The 18,691-nt window shown below is 45.8% G+C and overlaps 2 protein-coding genes across 2 annotated transcripts in view; one reads left to right on the top strand and one right to left on the bottom strand.

Annotated features, from left to right (window-relative positions):
• LOC144678725 (biotinidase-like) overlaps positions 1-13,340 on the bottom strand; it is a 75,061-nt gene extending 61,721 nt beyond the window's left edge. Inside the window, exons 1-2 of the mRNA XM_078538568.1 lie at positions 13,110-13,340; positions 6,123-6,234 (exon numbers count right to left, since the gene is read on the bottom strand). Of these exons, the coding sequence (XP_078394694.1) occupies positions 6,123-6,195 (73 nt within the window). The 5' untranslated portion in view covers positions 6,196-6,234; positions 13,110-13,340. The remainder of the gene's footprint in view (positions 1-6,122; positions 6,235-13,109) is intronic.
• hacl1 (2-hydroxyacyl-CoA lyase 1) overlaps positions 1-18,691 on the top strand; it is a 158,469-nt gene that overhangs the window by 2,509 nt on the left and 137,269 nt on the right. The window lies entirely within an intron of this gene.

Consider the following 18,691-nt stretch of genomic DNA (forward strand, 5'->3'; position numbering starts at 1 on the left):
GCCTTCAGAGGTTTTATATCAAACTAAATGAAACCTTTATTAATTTACAACAAGGTATTAAACATGTCTACAAATTATTCCTATCATAACTTTTTAACAAATTCCCAAATTAATCTCCACTAAGGCAACAATAACCAATCAACTTAAACAGACACCAGGCAAAGCATTTTTCATCTTACAAATTCAAAATGAGGTTCCTTTCAATTTGGTTCCTTTGCAGACAGTTGCAAGCTTACAACTGCTTAGATCTTACTTGCCTCTGCCCTGTGCACATAAACTCCCTTCTGTTATACCCAGCCTTTCCCTTTGAATGCAAATTCTCATTGCATCACCAGGCCCTTTGAATTCCACTTCTTCTAGCAACAAAACCCCTTTCATGGTATCAATTTTATTAGTAATATAAACATATTGCTTGGTGTCTCCTAGCTATGTGCAAGATTTTGCTCCCCAGTCTTTGAATGGTTTATTCAACAAAATGCAAATGTACTCTTTACGTTAACTTCCTTACTGTTTAACATCTCAAAACTACTATACATCAAAGGACTCAGGCTAGCTGGCTTTAAACCAATTAACACACACACAGACTAAACCTCTATTTAAAAAAAATAATTTCCATTAATAGTATATAGATTAATATCTCTTCATGACAAACGGACAGACTTGTAAAAATCTAGGGGTGCACTAGCAAATAAGGCTAGAGGTTACAAAAATTGTAAAAAGGTAGAACTAAAGGTTCTGTATCAGAATGCACATAGCACTTGTACAAAACAGGTGAATTGACTGCACAAAAAGAAATAAATATGTATGATCCGATAGCCATTACAGAGACATGACTGCAGGATGACAAAGACTAGGACCTGAATATTCAAGGGTATATAACATTTAGGAAGGACAGAAAGCTAGGAAAAGGTATAAGGGCAGCTCTGTTAATTAAGGATCACATTAGTACAATAGAGAGAGATGATCTTAGTTCTAAAGATCAAGGTGTTGAATCAGTTTGGATAGAGATGAGAAATAGTAAAGGTAAGAAGTCACTTGTTGGAGTTGTTCATAGTCCTCCTAACACTAACCACACTATAGGGTGGGATATACAGAAAGAAGTAATGGGGGCTTGTGAGAAAGGTATGGTGATAATCATGGGTGATTCTAATGTACATATAAATTGGACAAATCATATTGGCAAAAGTAGCCTGGATGATGAGTTCATAGAGCGTTTTAGGGACAGTTTCTTAGAGCAGCATGTTTCAGCACCATCCAGACAGCAGGCTAAACTAGACAAGGAGATAGGATTAATTAATGACCTCCTAGTAAAGGCCCCCACAGTGTGCAATGATCGCAATATGATTGAATTTTACATTCAGTTAGAGGGAGAGAGGAGTGGATCTAAGACTAGTGTTTTAAACTTAAATAATGGCAATTATGAGGCCATGAAAACAGAGCTGGCTAAAGTGAACTGGGAAATTAGGTTAAGGGATACATCAGTAGAAATGCAGTGGCAGACATTTAAGGAGATATTTCAGCATACTCAGAAAAGATACATTACAGTAAGGAAGAATCCAAAGGAAGGACACACCTTTCGTGGTTAACTAAGGAAGTTAAAGATAGTATCAAATTGAAGGAAAAAGCGTATAATTCCGCAAACATGAGTGGCGGGTCAGAAGATTGGACAGAACATAAAGAACAGCAAAGAATTACTAAATATTATTAAGGAGGAAGAATGTAGAGTGCAAGAGAAAACTAGAAATATAAAAACAGGTAGTAAGAGTTTCTACAGGTATTTAAAAAGGAAAAGAGTAAGTAACATGAGCATTGGTCCTCTACAGAGTGAGAATGGGGAATTAGTAATGGAAAATAAGGAAATGGCGGATAAATTGAACAGAGATTTTGCAGCTGTCCTCACTGTAGAGGGTACAGATAACATCCCAGAAATAATTATGAATCAAGAAGTGAAAGGGAGTGAGGAACTTAAAACAATTACAATCTCAAGGGAAAGGGTACAGGGAAAATTATTAGAACTAAAAGCTGACAAGTCCCCAGGTCCTGACGGACTTTAACCTAGAGTCTTAAAAGAAGTGGCTGCTGAGATAGTAGATGCATTGGTTTTAATTTTCCAAAATTGGAAAATAGCGAATTGACTCCTTTATTTAAGAAAGGAAGATGACAGAAGGCAGAAAACTACAGGCCATACATCCAGTTTAACATCTTTCATAGGGAAATAGCTGGAATTTATTATTAAGGAGGTTATAGTGGGGCACTTAGAAAATCTCAGTGCAATCAGGTAGAATCAACACAGTTTTGTGAAAAGAAAAACTAATTTATTGGAGTTGTTTGAGGAACTCCAGATATTTCCAGAAGGCATTTGACAAGGAGCACATCAAAGGTTACTGCACAACATAAGTGCTCACATTGTAGGGGGTAACATATTAACATAGATAGAGGATCAGTTAGCTAATAGAAAACAAAGCAGGCAGAAATGGGCATTTTCAGATTGGCAAGATGTGACAAGTGGAGTGCCACATGGATCAGTGCTTGGGCCTCAACTATTTACAATTTATATCAATGACTTGGATGAAGGGACTGAATGTATGGTTGCTAAATGTACCAATGACACAAAGATAGGTAGGAAAGTAAGTTGTGAAAAGGACATAAGAAGCTTGCAAAGGGATACAATTAGGCTAAGTGAGTGGACACTTAATTTGGTAGATGGAGTCTAATGTGGGAAAAAGTGAACTTGTCCACTTTGCCAGGAAGAATAGCAAAGCACATATTATTAAAATGGAGAGAGATTGCAGAACTCTGTGGTACAGAGGGATCCGAGTATCCTGGTACATGAATCACAAAATGTTAGTACGCAGGTGTCACAAATGATTAGGAAGGCAAATGGAATGTTGAAGTTTATTGCAAAGGTAATGGAACAATAAAAGTAGGGATGTTTTGCCACAGTTGTATAGAGCATTGGTGAGATCAGATTTAGAGTACTGTGTTCAGTTTTGGTCTCTTTATTTAAGAAAGGATATAAATGCATTTGAAGCAGTTCAGGGAAGGTTCACTCGACAGATACCTGGGATGAGGAAGTTATGAGGAAAGGTTGGACAGGCTGGGCCTGTATCCATTGGAGTTTAGAAGATTGAGAGGTGATCGTATTGAAACATATAAGATCTTGAGGTGAATTTACAGGGTGGATGCAGAAAAGATGTTTTCCTTTGTGGGAGAGACTAAAACTAGGAGGCATAGTTTAAAAATAAGGGGTCTCTCATTTAAGTCAGAGAAGAGAAGAATTTTTTTTCTCTCAGAGAGTTGTGAATCTTTGGAACTCTCCGCCCGGAGAGCAGTGGAGGCAGGGTCATTGAATATTTTTAAGGCAGCGGTGGATAGATTCTTGACTAACAAGGGAGTCAAAGGATATCAGGGGTAGGTGAGCGTAGGTGGAATGTGGAGTCAAGGCCATAATCAGATCAGCCATGATCTTATTGAATGGTGGAACAGGCTCAAGTGGCTGAATGGCCTTCTCCTGCTCCTAATGTGTATGTTTGTATATAACCAGATATACTGAAGGGTGGACAGCATAACGGGAAATCTTGACACCGAAACATAAAGGGAGCAGGGGGAAAATGGGGAAAGGTAACTAAGCCTGGTTAACAGGCAATTAACTTTTACTGTAACAAGTTTACAAAGTGTGCATGGAAACCAAGGGGTTCTAGGTATAATGAGGCATTGAACTACCAGAAATGTTGGGGAACACACGGTTTAGTGAAAGGGAGGAACTGAAAGAAATCAGTATTAATAGGGAAATGGTGTTGGGGAAACTGATGGGATTGAAGGCCGATAAATCCCCAGGGCCTGATAATCTATATCCCAGATACTTAAGGAAGTGGCGCTAGAAATAGTGGATGCATTGGTGGTCATCTTCTGAGATTCTATAGAATCTGGAACAGTTCCTACAGATTGGAGGGTAGCTAATGTAGCCCCACTATTTAAAAAGGGAGGTAGAGAGAAAACAGGGAATTATAGACCAGTCAGCCTGACGTCGGTAGTGGGGAAAATTCTGGAGTCCATTATAAAAGATTTAATAGCTGAGCACTTGGAAAACAGTGGCAGAATCGGATAGAGTCAGACTTATGAAAGGGGAATCATGATTGACAAATCTATTGGAATTTTTTGAGGATGTAACTAGTGGAGTTGATGAGGGGGAGCAAGTTGATGTGGTTTATTTGGACTTTCAGAAGGCTTTCGACAAAGGCCCACATAAGAGATTAACGTGTAAAATTAAAGCGCATGGGATTGGGGGTAGCGTATTGAGATGGATAGAAAACTGGTTGGCAGACAGGAAACAAAGAGTTGGAATAAACGGACCTTTTTCCAAATGGCAGGCAGTGACTAGTGGGGTACCGCAGGGATCAGTGCTGGGACCTCAGCTATTCACAATATATATTAATGACTTAGATGAGGGAACTAAATGTAATATCTCCAAATTTGCGGATGACACAAAGCTGGATGGAAGGCTAAATTGTGAGGAGGATGCAGAGGTGCTTCAGTGTGATATGGACAAGCTGAGTGAGTGGGCAAATGCATGGCAGATGCAGTATAATGTGGATAAATGTGAGGTTATCCACTTTGGTAGCAAAAACAGAAAGGCAGATTATTATCTGAATGGCTATAAATTGAGAGCGGGGAATGTGCAACAAGACCTGGCACGTGTGTGAATAGAGTAGGTAGGGAGAAATGGAAAATTAGTGCAGCTATTTTGCCATGGGCCTTATTCACTCAGACTTTGAGGGCTCTGGTAAAGAGGAGCATCAGAGAGGGACAGAGCTGCAGCCACCGGGAGCAGGACAACAGCAAGATGAGGGCCACCAGGAACATTAGTATCAGAGAGGACACTAAGGAGGAGAAGACAGAGTGGCACACAACCAACCTCTTGTGTGCAGATGCAGCTACCCTCCATAGAGGGTGTACCACCTGAGGCTCAGCTACCTTCAAATGTCAGAGTAGCTGTGTCATTCAAGATTGTGCATCACTAGGGAAGCCATCACTGAGCTGCACACCATGATAGACGATGCGCTGAGCCCTCTATGGGTCGTGGTGGCAACCTAATGCCTTTGTCACTGAAGGTCACTGTGACAATGAATTTCTACACCTCAGGCTCATTACAGAGACCTTCTGGAGATATGTGTGGGATCTCCAAGTCTGTGGCTAATCGCTGCATCAACAGGTCACCAATGTCCTGTTCAAGAGGGCCAGCTAATATGTGCAGTTTCGCACTCATCAGGACACTCACACTAAGAGCACCATAGCATGTGGGGCCATTGCTGGATTTCCCCAGGTTCAGGATCACATTGATTGCACATGTGTGGGCCTCAAGGTTCCCACTGAACAGCCAGAGGACTTCATCAACAGGAAGGGTCTCCACTTCTCTATTTCCTTAGTTCTGATGAAGAGTTATACGGACTCGAAACATCAACTGTGTTCCCCTCTGCAGATGCTGTCAGACCTGCTGAGTTTTTCCAGCTATATTTGTTTTTGTGTAAGGGTTTCCACTTGCTCGATATGCATCTGGTCTATGTAAACACCATCTGTGGTTCCTTCAATTGAGTGTACAGTTCCCGGGAAGCAGCCATGACAGCTACATCTTGAGGCAGTCCCAGGTGTCCTTGTATGTCTTGGCTACTGATGCCTGTGTGGAACCCAGGCACAGATGCAGAGGAGAGGTACAACACCTGCCATGGGACAACCCAAATGACCATAGAGCAGGGCTCAAGGCTTTTGAAGATGCAGTTCAAATGCCGAGATTGATCCACTCGAGCTCTTCAGTATGCCCCAGCAAGGATCTTTGGATCATTGTGATCTGCTGTGCCCTACACAACCTAGTGGTATGGAGGGGAGAAGGTTTGAATAATGAGGACATCCTGGAGTTCGATGCTTCTTTCAATGATGAGATAAAGAGGAAGGTGATGACTGGGTACAGAATGATGAGGAACCCTATGGACTGCAGGAAAGGTGCAATGAGATACACTCAAATTATGACATACTAATACAGGCATGTTTCAGATGATTCCTACTAACAGATCCATGCTATCCAATAAAGCTACAGCCTACTGCACTTGTTTATTTGATCATCTCACCTGCACCAAATAAGGCATTAAACTGTGACATGGGGAATGAATTGACGCCAAGTGGTGTGGTCTTTCCCATCATGTTTTGAGAGAGTTAAGGTACTCCTGAAGTCCCAGCAACCTGTAAGAAATGGAACAATTACTGTTGCTTTGCAACATTCCACATTTACTGGAGAACAAAAGTCTTGCAAGGCAGCAGGCATTAATAGAAAATAAATCCATGAACCCCAAGTGCAAATGGTGCACTTCTTAAATCTCATACATGTGTTTCATATGTGGTGCTGCCCTATGCTGCCAGCTGAGATGGAGGCAAGTTGCTGACCATGGCACCCTGTGCCCATTGTACCCTGGCTACCTGAGGCCTGGAGGGCCCCGGCATGCTGAGGGACCTCTGAACATGTGCAGAAGCCTTCACGGTAATTGCGGCTACATGAGGCGCCAGTGTCACTGGTAGAGGGACTGAGGAACTGCTGACAGGAGCACGCTGACAGGAATGCCTAAGGTGGAAGGTAGTCACTTCTCTTCCCTTTCAGGGTGTACTTGTCCATCCTTGCTGACCTGAGGAGTCTGAAGCACTGGTGAAGATTTCAGGCGCCTCAGACCACCACCCACCCTCCCCACCACCCCGTGCCCAGCCCATTGCTCCCCAGAACCCAGTGGCTATGCCGTGCATACCTGCATCCACTGACTGGTCTGCTGGATCAGGCTTTCAATGAGGATCACCAATCTCTCGATGGAGGAAGCTAAGGGCGCACTTGCCTAAGACATGGCCGCACTCATGGCCTGGATGGACTCTGCCATCATCCACACGTAGGTGCAAATAGCCGCTGGAAGTGTCTCAGCACCTCATGCTGTAGCTCCAGTATCTGCCGCCTGTTGATGCCTCCAGAGGCACACCGTCAGCCTGGGGCTCAGCATGGGCCTGGCCTCCCACAGTCCTCTGACTGTTAGTGGTCTTGGCTGTCACAGCCTCTGTGAGGTGCTCAAGTGCATCTGTGCTCTGCTCACCAGGCTGCAATGCTGAATTTTCATGTGTATGGGACCCACCAACGTGGGAGTATCTGTGCTGGTGGAGGGTGTAGGAGAAGTGATGTGGTTGTGCACCGCCTGAGGCTCCCTTCTTCACTTCAGCTGTGAACTGCTGTCCTGCTCACTGCAGCTTGCTGCTCTTGTCTTTGACCAGCTTGAGAGAGAAGAATGTTTAAAGGGTAATGGCATTTCACTGTACTTCTACTGAAGAACTCTATGTGACCAGTGGTGAACACATGAACACTAAGCTTCATGCTCTCTAGTGGCTCTCCTGTGCCCATCAGATCAGCCAGTCACCCTCTCTGGGCTCCACTCTAATCTCACCATTGGCAAGAAATGACCCCCATGCTGGCCTCTGGGCTGCAGAGTCTCTTTGTCCATCAGTTTCAGAATGGTGAGGGACATTGTAAGGGACATTGCCTTCTGAGATGACCTTCTTTGGCATTATACACAGTCTTTTCCTATAAGCATATAAATGCCCATTGTTAGTTGCCCACCAAAATTAAGCACAACACCAATGCTGGTGGGAGCCTGACTGTCCATGAAACAGCCACAGTAATACCTCCAGCATGTGACCACTCAGAAACAGCAGTGCAGGCGCTAGCTCTCATGGAACAGGGCCCTTCACAGAAGCTGCCCTGCCTTTGACAAGCAATGCTGCTGTGCCAGTGACTGTGTAGGCATGCCCTTTCAACCAAGACTACAGTCACCCCCTAGGCAAATGTAGACCTGCAGGATAATCAATGCCTGATGCATTCAGCATCAGTAGCAGCAGCGTGTACCATCTACAAGATGCACTGCAGGAATTCACCAAGGCTCCTTAGACAGCACCTTCCAAATCCACAACCACTACTACCTAGAAGGACAAGGACAGCAGATAGATGGGAACACCACCACCTAGAAGTTCCCCTCCAAGTCACTCACCATCCTGACTTGGAAATATATCTTCATTCCTTCACTGTCACTGGGTCAAAATCCTGGAACTCCCTCCCTAATAGCACTGTAGTCGTACCTCCACCACATGGACTGCAGTGGTTCAAGAAGGCAGCTCGCTACCACCTTCCCAAGGGCAAGTAGGGCTGGGCAATAAATGCTGGCCCACCAGTGAAGCCCACATCCCATGAATGAATAATAAAAAAAATTCATCTTGGCAGATTGCAAGAGGTAATTAACCTGCCTATGGCATTGCAGCCAGCTTTGAGGGACAACTCCACGGCCACTGACCCCTTTTGTGATCCCTGTCCAGACTTGTTTCATCTCCTGAGCCATCCTCCTACTCCTGGCCTGGGGAAGCGGACATCCATCTTTGCCCAAGCAGCCTGGATGAGAACCTGCAGGGAGGCATCACTGAACCTTGGGGCCACCCTGAGGGCAGAATTGTATCTTTGGCATGCTATTCCCAATGGTGGAACAGGAAGTGGGCATTCACCTATGCTCTCTTGCGTTTTGCTGGTTCCCAAGCGATTACAATTAAAATGAAAAGACTTCCCCTTGCTGTCAGCTGGCAGTGCAGCAGGTATGTACAAGCTATAAAACACCTCCTGGGTAAATAGGGAGGCTCTTCATCACGGCCACAGCTTTCCTGCACAACTCTGTTACCGTTAACATAAGAGCACAAAGGTGGCACGGGCGTTAGCAAATTTAAATTTCACTTGTAGATATTTCATATCACATTGGGTTCACTTTATTCATTTGTACATCATTGTTATTTGTTGGAACAAGCTTAGTCAGATAGCTAAATGTACTGGCATGCCTCATGGTTGGCACGCATTAATGGTTACAGAGGAGTTAGGGGCATGTCTTGTGAAATAAACAATGTTGTGTTTTTGTGTTCACTCTTTATTGACTCTTCATGTTTGTGTCCAGTGTTGTACTCACCACTCTGTGGGACATGGATGAACTTGCAGGCTCAGCTGGCTCTCCCTTCTATGTTTTGTAAAGGGCATTGGCCGAGATCAATCTCGGCAGGGATAACTGAAATGTTGTTGGTGAACTCAATGCCCTATAAGAATTCAGCCGCTCAACACCCTGAGATAGACCCACGTGGACAATACTGACATTGCCCTTTAGGCCCCTCATTTCCTTACATTGCCTGACTGTTCCAACCATCCCCTGCCGCACCCAGGATGCCAGACCCTTCCTTCTTCCACTCCTCCATGCCCCTGACCCCACCACACACTAACCCCGCCTCCCCACTGACCTTCCCTTGCCGGTCCTGAGCTTCCACATGAGCTGCCATTCTCTTGTTTCCCTCCCTCGTGTTGTCGAGTTCAACAAGGAAAACCGCTGATCTCAGACACAACTGCACAAAGCCGACCAGTGTGCACCACCTTTAAATGAACGTGAACTGGGTGCCAGGAGATTTTCGCATGCCACTGACTTTATCTTGAACGTAGGATGTCATTTCAAAGAAGTTTAATGCTAATGAGCATTCATGGTGTGAAAATGTATTACAAGTGGGAATCCACTATAGGAATGCATAAGACCTTACACGCTGCAAATACACCATTGACTTTATCCCTGCATCTCAACCCGCCATCAGGAAATCAAAATTTTGGCTGCCGTCAAATTCAGTTACCCCGCACGCCACGTATCCCTGTCTTGCAAGCTCCATAAAATCTCCCTCCCTGAATCTTCCCTCAGTCATTCCCCTAAATGCCACCTTCTTTGGGGCTTCAATGGGTGCGGACTCTGTGGGAGGGTCGATTTGTCAGAGTGCTCACAGCCCTTTCCAGCACTTTCAAAACCAGTAAAACTTGGAAGTGACTGGTGCTAGCCTGAGCTGGCCTTGTATACTTTATAGCGGAACTCCAGTTCAGACCAGTACCGGCCATTTCCAAGTTTGACTGTTTTTTACCTTCTAGTGGCGTGATCTCACCTTGCCCACTCTGCTTGAGTAGACTGCGCCTCCACCTCCTGGCATTTAATTGGCCAGCTGATACTGAAGTGCTAACTGCAGGATGCACCGCGCACACCCCTACCCCAAACCTCACAACAACCACCACCACCACCCCCGTTCTCTTGCCTGAGTGGCAGCGGCTCCTGCTTTTGGTCCCAGCAACGGCACCTCAGGCTTCCCGGAAAATTTAGCCCCTAGACACTGAAGTTCTAGCAAGATTATAGATAAACTGTGTCACCATTGAATTTATGGTCTGTAATTTATAAAACAAAACTACTGAAACAATGTTCACACATCTCGGAAATAGTGCAACAAAGATTAAACAGAGTATAAAAAGTAATCTAATTCATAGCAAGGTTGATTGTTATGTTTCTCCTGTTGGGCCGCTTTGATCGCAAACATGGTTGCACGTGGGTGAGTTGGCAACAGTATACTGCAGACACAGAGACCAATATAAGATGAAGCACATGCTGTTTATTGAAACAAGTAACAGAGCATTAACACAATATGTGCATCTCCAACCAGACCCCACTCTAGACTACTAATTAACATTGTAGCCCACGCTACACAGCAATTGGGTAATACGGTCAATCTGCTCACATTCTCTTAAAGGTGTATTGCACCTCAGATTATCACAGCCCTCCTCCTTTACTCGAAAGTACAATTTATAATCTTTACAATATATCAACTATTTATATAAGTAAACTATTTGCAAATTCTGTCTCTTTGGAGGATTTTTCAAACGTGTCGAACATCGTAGTTCTACAACTTCGATGGTTTATCCGAGGCTTCCCTCTCAGGAGTCACCTGTCCACTAGGCTATCCGGTAAGGACCTGTAAGTTTGTCTTTTTGACTCTCAGGCTCACCAGGTCCTACAGGTGAGCCAAGCCAAGGGAAGTTCCTTCTACATGTGGTGTAGACTCTAATGAGAATGTTTGCACCCTCTTTCGCGCCCAATCACATGAACTCCTCTGCCCCTCCCCTCCAAGATCAACAATATGAGGGTCAATTGTCAGGAAGGTTCTCAAAATCAGGATGCTGGACAAGGCTAAATTGAACACGGAACGATCAGCCTCCTGTCGTGTAAAAATTTTTGAAAAAAATTTCGGGGCCTTGTTAGCAATTCCGCATTTTTTTCCCAAGTGTCTTCTTTTGTTGGGTTTTCTTCTTGGCAGCGCTGACTTTAATCTCGGCCTTCTTTTCAATTTCCCTATTGGCCAGACTAGGCTCAGGTATAGGTTCAACTTGAGTGAACTCAATGGCTGAGTCTTCCAGCATTTCTTCATCTGTCAGCTCCTTTGAAAACTCAGAGGTCTCTATTTTTAAAACTTCTTGGCTATTTTATATTTGTTAGTTGCTTCCTGGAGAATTAAGTATTGTTGTGTTTTCTCAGCTAATTTATTCTTCATCTTGGCCAGAGATGTGCTGAGTTCTTTCTGTTCTTCCTCATTCTTTTTTGTGATACAAATTGGGATCTCAGGGGATCTTGCAATATGCGAAAGTCCTTCACCAGGTTTTCTTTTTCTTTTTGGAGGTTACTGACTCCAACTCAAGCTCTGTCCTGAAGCATCACTTCAACGAGTTCCTTTTGTTGAGTCTTGTCATATTCCTTTTTCCAAACACTAACATTTCCTGCTTCTGATTGAGATCACAATAGTCTCTCAAGATTAATCTCTCTTAACCAGTATCTTCCGAGGAGACCCGGTCCTCTGCCTGCTATCAGTAGTAGGGGTAGATCAACAGACTGGCTTCCATACTGTATTGGGACTTTGCATATACCTCTTAAACGTATGTCTTTACCAGTATACGTCTTTAAGTTAGCATCTGAATTTTCTAGATTTAATGAGTGGTCTCCTCCATTCAGATATTTGAACGTATGTTCCCCTATAACAATCGTGGATAACCCTGTATCCAACTCCATCCGCATGGGTTTCCCATTGACTTTCACTGTCATGTAGATTGGCTCTGTTTTAGCCATTTTTAAGTTGTGCTGTGAGCAAATATCTGGCTCTGTTTCTTCTCATCCCTCTATTATGTGGATTTCATGATTTCTGCCTTTTTATTTAAAATTTTGTCTCAATCTGTCTTTACAATATTGCATAATGTGCCCATTGCGCTGGTGGTAGAAACACTCAGTTCTTTTAAATTGTTGCTCATTTGTAGGCTGTCTGGTTCCATTTCTGCCATTATTATTGTGGGTTTTATCTGTTAAACCATTGCTTTTTGCTGGTCTGTTACTGATGGCTGTTTCCCGCCTTCCCACAGAGTCCTGCGCTTCTGCACCATTTCTAGTCACCCTCCCGACGTGAAGGATGGCACCATTTTGTGCTCCCTTGATTGCTTCTGAATCCCTGACTGTGCTCTTCATTGTGAGCGCCAACTCCAGTGCCTTGCCGAAGTCCAAATTCGCTACTGACAACAACCTTTTTTGAATGGCATCTTCGTTAATCCCACACACTAATCGGTCTCTTAACATGTCATTAATCGATGTCCCGAACTCACAGTGCTCTGTCAGTTGTTTATAGGCTGCTACATAGCAAGCTACTGCCATCAGTAACAGACCAGCAAAAAGCAATGGTTTAACAGATAAAACCCACATTAATAATGGCAGAACCAGACAGCCTGCAAACAAACGACAATTTAAAAGAACCGGGTGTTTCTACTGCCAGCGCAATGGGCACATTATGCGATATCGTAAAGACAGATTGAGACAAAATCTCCAGGGGCGCAAAACATTGAATTAAATTTAAAACGCTACGTTGTTAGCGAGGATTTCGGCTGAAAGTGGCTTTTCACAAGATTTACCAACTTATCAAAGCTTTTGGAATCTGGGGAATTGGGTACCGTTAGACTACGAATTAGGCCGTATGTTTTACTGCCACATGTCGATAAGAGGATCGCTCACCTCGTCTCCTCCCCCAATATGTCATTGGCCAAAAAGAAGAACACGAGGCATTCAATATAGTGTGACCAGTCATCGGTGGTCTGATCAAAAGGTTTGATGTGGCCAAATTGTGGCATATTGGAGGGAGATAAGTTCGATGACTATGGTGAGGGCTGTACTTACAATTGGCCTGCAAGGCACGACAGATTCACTTCAGTGGAATTTTCCCGGCTTTCCCTGGTGTCATCGACTGGTCGTGTTTTGCCTCGTCACCAGTTGTTATGTTCCTTCTATCGGGTCGCTTTGCTCATGAACACGATTGCACACCTATCTACCGGTGGGTGAGTTGACAACAATATACTGCAGATGCAGAGACCAATATAAGGTGAAGCACATACAGTTTATTTACACAAGTAACAGAGCACTAACACAATGTGTGCTTCTCCAACCAGACCCTAGACTCCTGATTAACATTGTAGCCCACACTAAACAGCAATTGGGTAACGCACTCATGTGGTCAATCTGCTCATATTCTCTTAAAGGTCTATTGCACCTCAGATTACCACATTGATAAATAAGTATTCTCTATGCTATAAATCATCTTTAACTGAGCTAGCAACCCTCAACTGTTGATTTATGGTAAATATTTGGATGAAATTCTGCATTCAAATATTACAATCTTTTTATTTCTATTATCGGTAACCTTGTATGTTTCCCAGCATTTAAACTCGATATTCAGCAAGTCCAAAATGATTAATTTGTGCCCTGGACATGTTTACTTTTGAACATGCTTTGTGCAATTCTAATCACCGCTTGTTGGGTTGTGTGTGAAGTGGTCTTTAAAAAGGAGCAGAGCAACTCGGACAGCAACTTCCTCATTTCCACATTGAACTGTGCTGATGGTGCGGATGCCTGAAGCTAATGTCCGATTTATTCCATAATGATGAGCACTGAGAGCCTCACTGTTATTTCCACTGCAAAATCCCGGCCAGTGTGTTTAATGTTATTTGCACTCCACAGTGAAATAAGATGGAATTTTCCCAGAATTGCACTAAGTGCGGTAGCGGGCGGACAAAATGGAGTCCTACCCGCCGACGAAAATGGCGGGTTTTCACGCTGTATCTTCCCTAGCCCGCCTCATTATTTATTCATTCCAGGAAAACACGCTGTTCCATACCGGGCGGGCTCTCATTTGCCCGCTCGCCATCACCCCACTGTTGCATCATGCCTGCAGCCATCTTTAAAAGGCAGCCGCCAGCAAAGCACTCATCGCCACCAGCTCACCACTGTCGCCCGGGAGACCATAACCGGCAAAGGAAAAAAGGCTGTAGCTCCCCCCCCTGCTTCAACGACGGGTCCCTCAAGCGACTGCTGGATGCTGTGGAGGCCTGCCAGGATGTGCTCTACCCCCGTTCTGGCTGCAGGATGGGTAGCAATGTCACCAACCCAGCTTGGGAGGCAGTGGCAGTGGTGGTCAGCGCGGACGCCCTGCAAAGGAGGACAGCCACCCAGTGCTGCAAAAGGTTGAATGATTTCCTCCGTTTCACCAGGGGAAGTCACTCTTTTCATCACTCCCAACTCACACACTTACAAACCCATCGCACATCCACAGGGCCCTCACTCACTGCCAGTGCAAGGGACATCACCATTCACTCTCTCAAACACACCATCATTGTCCTCATCCCGTCCATGGAACCACTCACCACCCACACAGCCAAGCATACTTATCATCTGGCTCAGCAGGCTCTCCCCATCTCTATCCATGTAGGACAAACCGGCTCACAAGAGGAGGGAAAGGTCGCAAACAGGTGGAGGAGTGCCGGAAATTAAAGCTCTGACAGAATTCGAAAACACAGCCATCCGGCTGGCCGGCGATGACTGGGACCAGTCTTGTGCTGACGGTGAGGTCGGCGCTGCTCTACCAAGTGAGGATCCAGCAATGCAACATCCATCAGACAACAATGCTGTGAGTGATGTGCCCTCTTTCAAAGGCCACTGCCATGCACTAATTATCTCCCCTTGCTTTCACAATTACATCTGCCAAACAGCCGACAGACTACATGACCCAGGGCCTCCAGTCAAGCTCCGAAGAAACCTCTGAAGAGGAATCTGAAGCACTCTCCCTGAGGTCCCATCACAATGCTCACCCACACCCTCCACCAGCACACAGACACATACCTCACTGGGACCTAGCTTTAGAGTAGCCTCAGGATCACAATATGGTGAGCAGATCGCACTGTCTGACCCACAGCAGGTGGCAGCAGGGACTTCTCAGGTCCCCAGCACTCGGAGAACTGCTGGAGGCCAGAACCTTGCTGAGTCCAATCAGATGATGAGCCTCTGGACTCGATCGTGTCACAGTTGCTGGAGCTGCAAAGGCAAGCTCGGGAACATCAGGAAGGGATGTCCGCTACAATCCTCAGATTACAAGGCACGATGGAGGAGTCCGTCTGTCTTCAGGCTGAGGTGATAGCGCCATCATGCCAACGCACTGAGGTCACCACTGGCAGGATGGCGGCCACCATGGAGACCTTGGTCCAGGATGTCGCTCCTGCACTCCTGCGCGAGCTTAACTCCATTGCTGATGCCATAGTTGGCCTCCAACAGTGTGTATGGGAGAGGGGTGCTGGGCAGCTCGATCTCACTCCAGCTACCCCTTCCGCTCATGGTCCAAGCACCGGAACCGGATCTTCAGCATCCTGATGGTCTGCTCCACCAAGTTGTGCGCTGCTGCATGAGCCTCATTACAGCGTCACTCTGCTGCAGTCTGAGGCCGCCGCATGGGTGTCACCAGACACGGCCTCTGTGAGTAGCCCTTGTCTCCAAGGAGCCATCCCTGCAGCCTCCGTGGACCCTGGAAGACTGCAGGGATCTGCGAGTGACTCAGGATGTAGGCGGCATGCACACTCCCGGAAACCGTGTGTTTCAGGTGGTCGCATACCAGCTGCACGTTCAGTGAGCGGAAGCCCTTGCGGTTGATGAAGTTCACCGAGTGTAGCAATGGAGACCTGAGCACCACACGAGTGCAGTCAATCGCACCCTGCACCTGTGGGAATCCTGAGATCAGGGCGAATCCCATGGCCCTTGCATTCTGGCTGTCCCGGTCCCGGGCGAAAAGCATAAAGTTGGGTGCCATGGAGAAGATGCCATCCGTGACCTCATGGATGCATTTGTGGGTGGTAGATTGTGAAACCCCACAGAGGTCACCTGTGGAGCCCTGAAAGGAGCCACTGGCATAGAAATTGAGCGCCATGGATACTTTCACAGCCACTGGCAGTGGATGCCCTCCATGTCCCCATGGCACCCAGTCCTGCAGTAAGTGGCAAATGTGAGACACCAGGCCCCTAGACACGTGCAGTTGTCGGCGACGCTGGTTCTCAGTCATCTGCAGGAATGGCAGGCGGTGTCTATAGACTCTGGGTGTTGCTAGGCACCGACCAGCCACAGCTCGCTGTCCCTCCTGGACAGCGTGTGCGGGAGCTCCTGCTGCCCCTTCTTCCTGAGGTTGCTGCTCCTGCCTTTGCACGGCCAGGAGCCTCAGTCACTCCCTCCTCAGTCTTGTAAGGTCTCTGTAGGCCATCAGGCATACAGCTAGGTAACCAGGATCCATGATCCTGATATGGACCTCCTGCGGCATGAAAGAGAGAGACATGGTTATTATGGCTGTACTTAGTACTTTTCCTGGCCCTGTGTGACTGCCTCTGAATGCTTCCCGGAGATTACTGGTCACCCCTCGGATGGCCAGAGATGAGCGCACTGCATGGCTGCCCTGTCAACCTGCGACATGGGGGACACTGGTCCAAACCAGGATGCTGAGATTGCAAGGGGCTGTGAGCACCTCCAGCAGTGACTGCTACATGGCCAGTGTTGGTGAGGAGATTGTATAACCTATGCAGTGCGACTGCTCCGCAGCCCAATAAAGTGGTGGCGGATTCAACGTCTGTGCTGGAGGGGGTGGGGGGTTGTTGTGGGTAAGGCATGGAGCACTTGGTGGCCCTTTGGTGCCTCCACGTTGCTTGCATAGCTGGACAGGCTAGGAGACTGACCCCAATCATATCACTGTGGCTGCGCCTGATCTGTCTCAGTTGCAGAGGCAGGGTCAGTTTACACAGGTGTCTCTAAAGTGTGGCCACTTCCTTCGCTTACCCTGACCCCCACTTTGATTGCCTGTGCATGGGATGCAGCGCCAGGGCAGCACTTGACGCCTCCCCGCCACCCTCAGCTGTTGCCTCCGAGGCTGTCCAGCACTTGCCTCCAGACACCATCCTCCCCACCTCAGCAGTCGACTCTGGGGCCAGGCATCAGTTGTCCCCACCCCACCCCCGGCGGCCCTGAGGCTGGTAAACAACGGGCGAGCTGTGGAGAAGCCGCTGCTCACTCACCTCAGTTCCCCCAAAGTGAAGGCTGCCAAGTGCACGTTGTGAAACACATCGACGTGCTTTCCCACTGACATGGACGGACGATATGGCGGGGTTCAAAGCGCCTGGCGGGATGGCCTTTCAATTATATGCTAATGTATTACAATTAGGTCTCCGCTGACCAATGGCGGAAAATGTGGCCCGCCGTCGGCATGCTGTGTGGAAGATCACCACCTGCCTTCACGCCGGCGTGAAGTGGGCCCCGCCATATTTTTCGTGTATGCCACCTATCAAATCCGCCGCCAGCAGGCTCAGAAAATTCCACCCATAAAGTCTTAAACATTATCGATTAATTATCCTTCATACTTTGGTTAGGATGCTCCCAATGTTTGCTTGATAATAAAGTCTGCCAGAAACAAGATATGAGTTAGTCCATGAATAAATTTGGTCTGTGAGCTTGATTGGAGTTGCTCCTGCTGACTGTAAAGGATCTTATTTTCACCAGTATATTTAGGGCTCTTAACAAGCTCGAATGAGTAATTTCTTACTCATATAAAACAACAGCTTTTATTTTCCAGAAAGATTGAAACAGGTTCACTACATTATATAGCTGACCAGAGTGACTGTGAGTATCTGATTTCAGACCATTTTAATGTACCCATTATCCCAAGGAACATTATTAGAAAAGGAGCTGCGGGAAAAAAGAACTACCTTGGTGAAAAAAAAACGGAACAATATAAGTGGAATTTGGGTTCTGTTTGGTTCTCTAGATAGCTCTGTCAGGCTTTAGATATAAGTCAACTGACCAGTAGCAATACTGATAGTGCACTAAGTTAAAACAAAGCCTGCTGTTTTGGAAGAAAGAACAAATTTGCATTTATATAGCATTATTCACAACATCAGCTTTTCTCCGAATAGTTCCAGGGATCATTTACATCCACCTGACAGGGTAGAGGGAGCCTCAATTTAACATCCTCCCTCAGTAGAATGGCATTCTAGTGCACTAGCTTGGACGATGTGTTAGGAGTGGAACTTGAACCAACAGCCTCCTGACCTAGAGGTGAGAGTGATACCACTGAGCTATGACTGGCAAATATTGCTACTTACTATATGGGATATTATGATTTCATGCTTGTGAAAAATATCACACACTAAGCAAATATGTCTAAAAAAAGACAAATCCATCTATACCACAAAAGAGTGACATGCCCTGCCCACCCACCCCTCACATTATCACTATCTCAGTTTAGAAAAGTTAAATGATATCCATGATTATAAAAGAATAACACTTTCAACTATTAACTGATCATATTTTCAACTAAAAAGATCATTTTTGGATTATTTGTTTGACATATTCCCTACAATTTGTGAAGTATTTAGATTTAATTATTTGTCTGCTTAAATATG

The sequence above is a fragment of the Cetorhinus maximus genome, chromosome 3 (assembly GCF_964194155.1).
Source record: "Cetorhinus maximus chromosome 3, sCetMax3.hap1.1, whole genome shotgun sequence".
Lineage (NCBI taxonomy): Eukaryota > Metazoa > Chordata > Chondrichthyes > Lamniformes > Cetorhinidae > Cetorhinus > Cetorhinus maximus.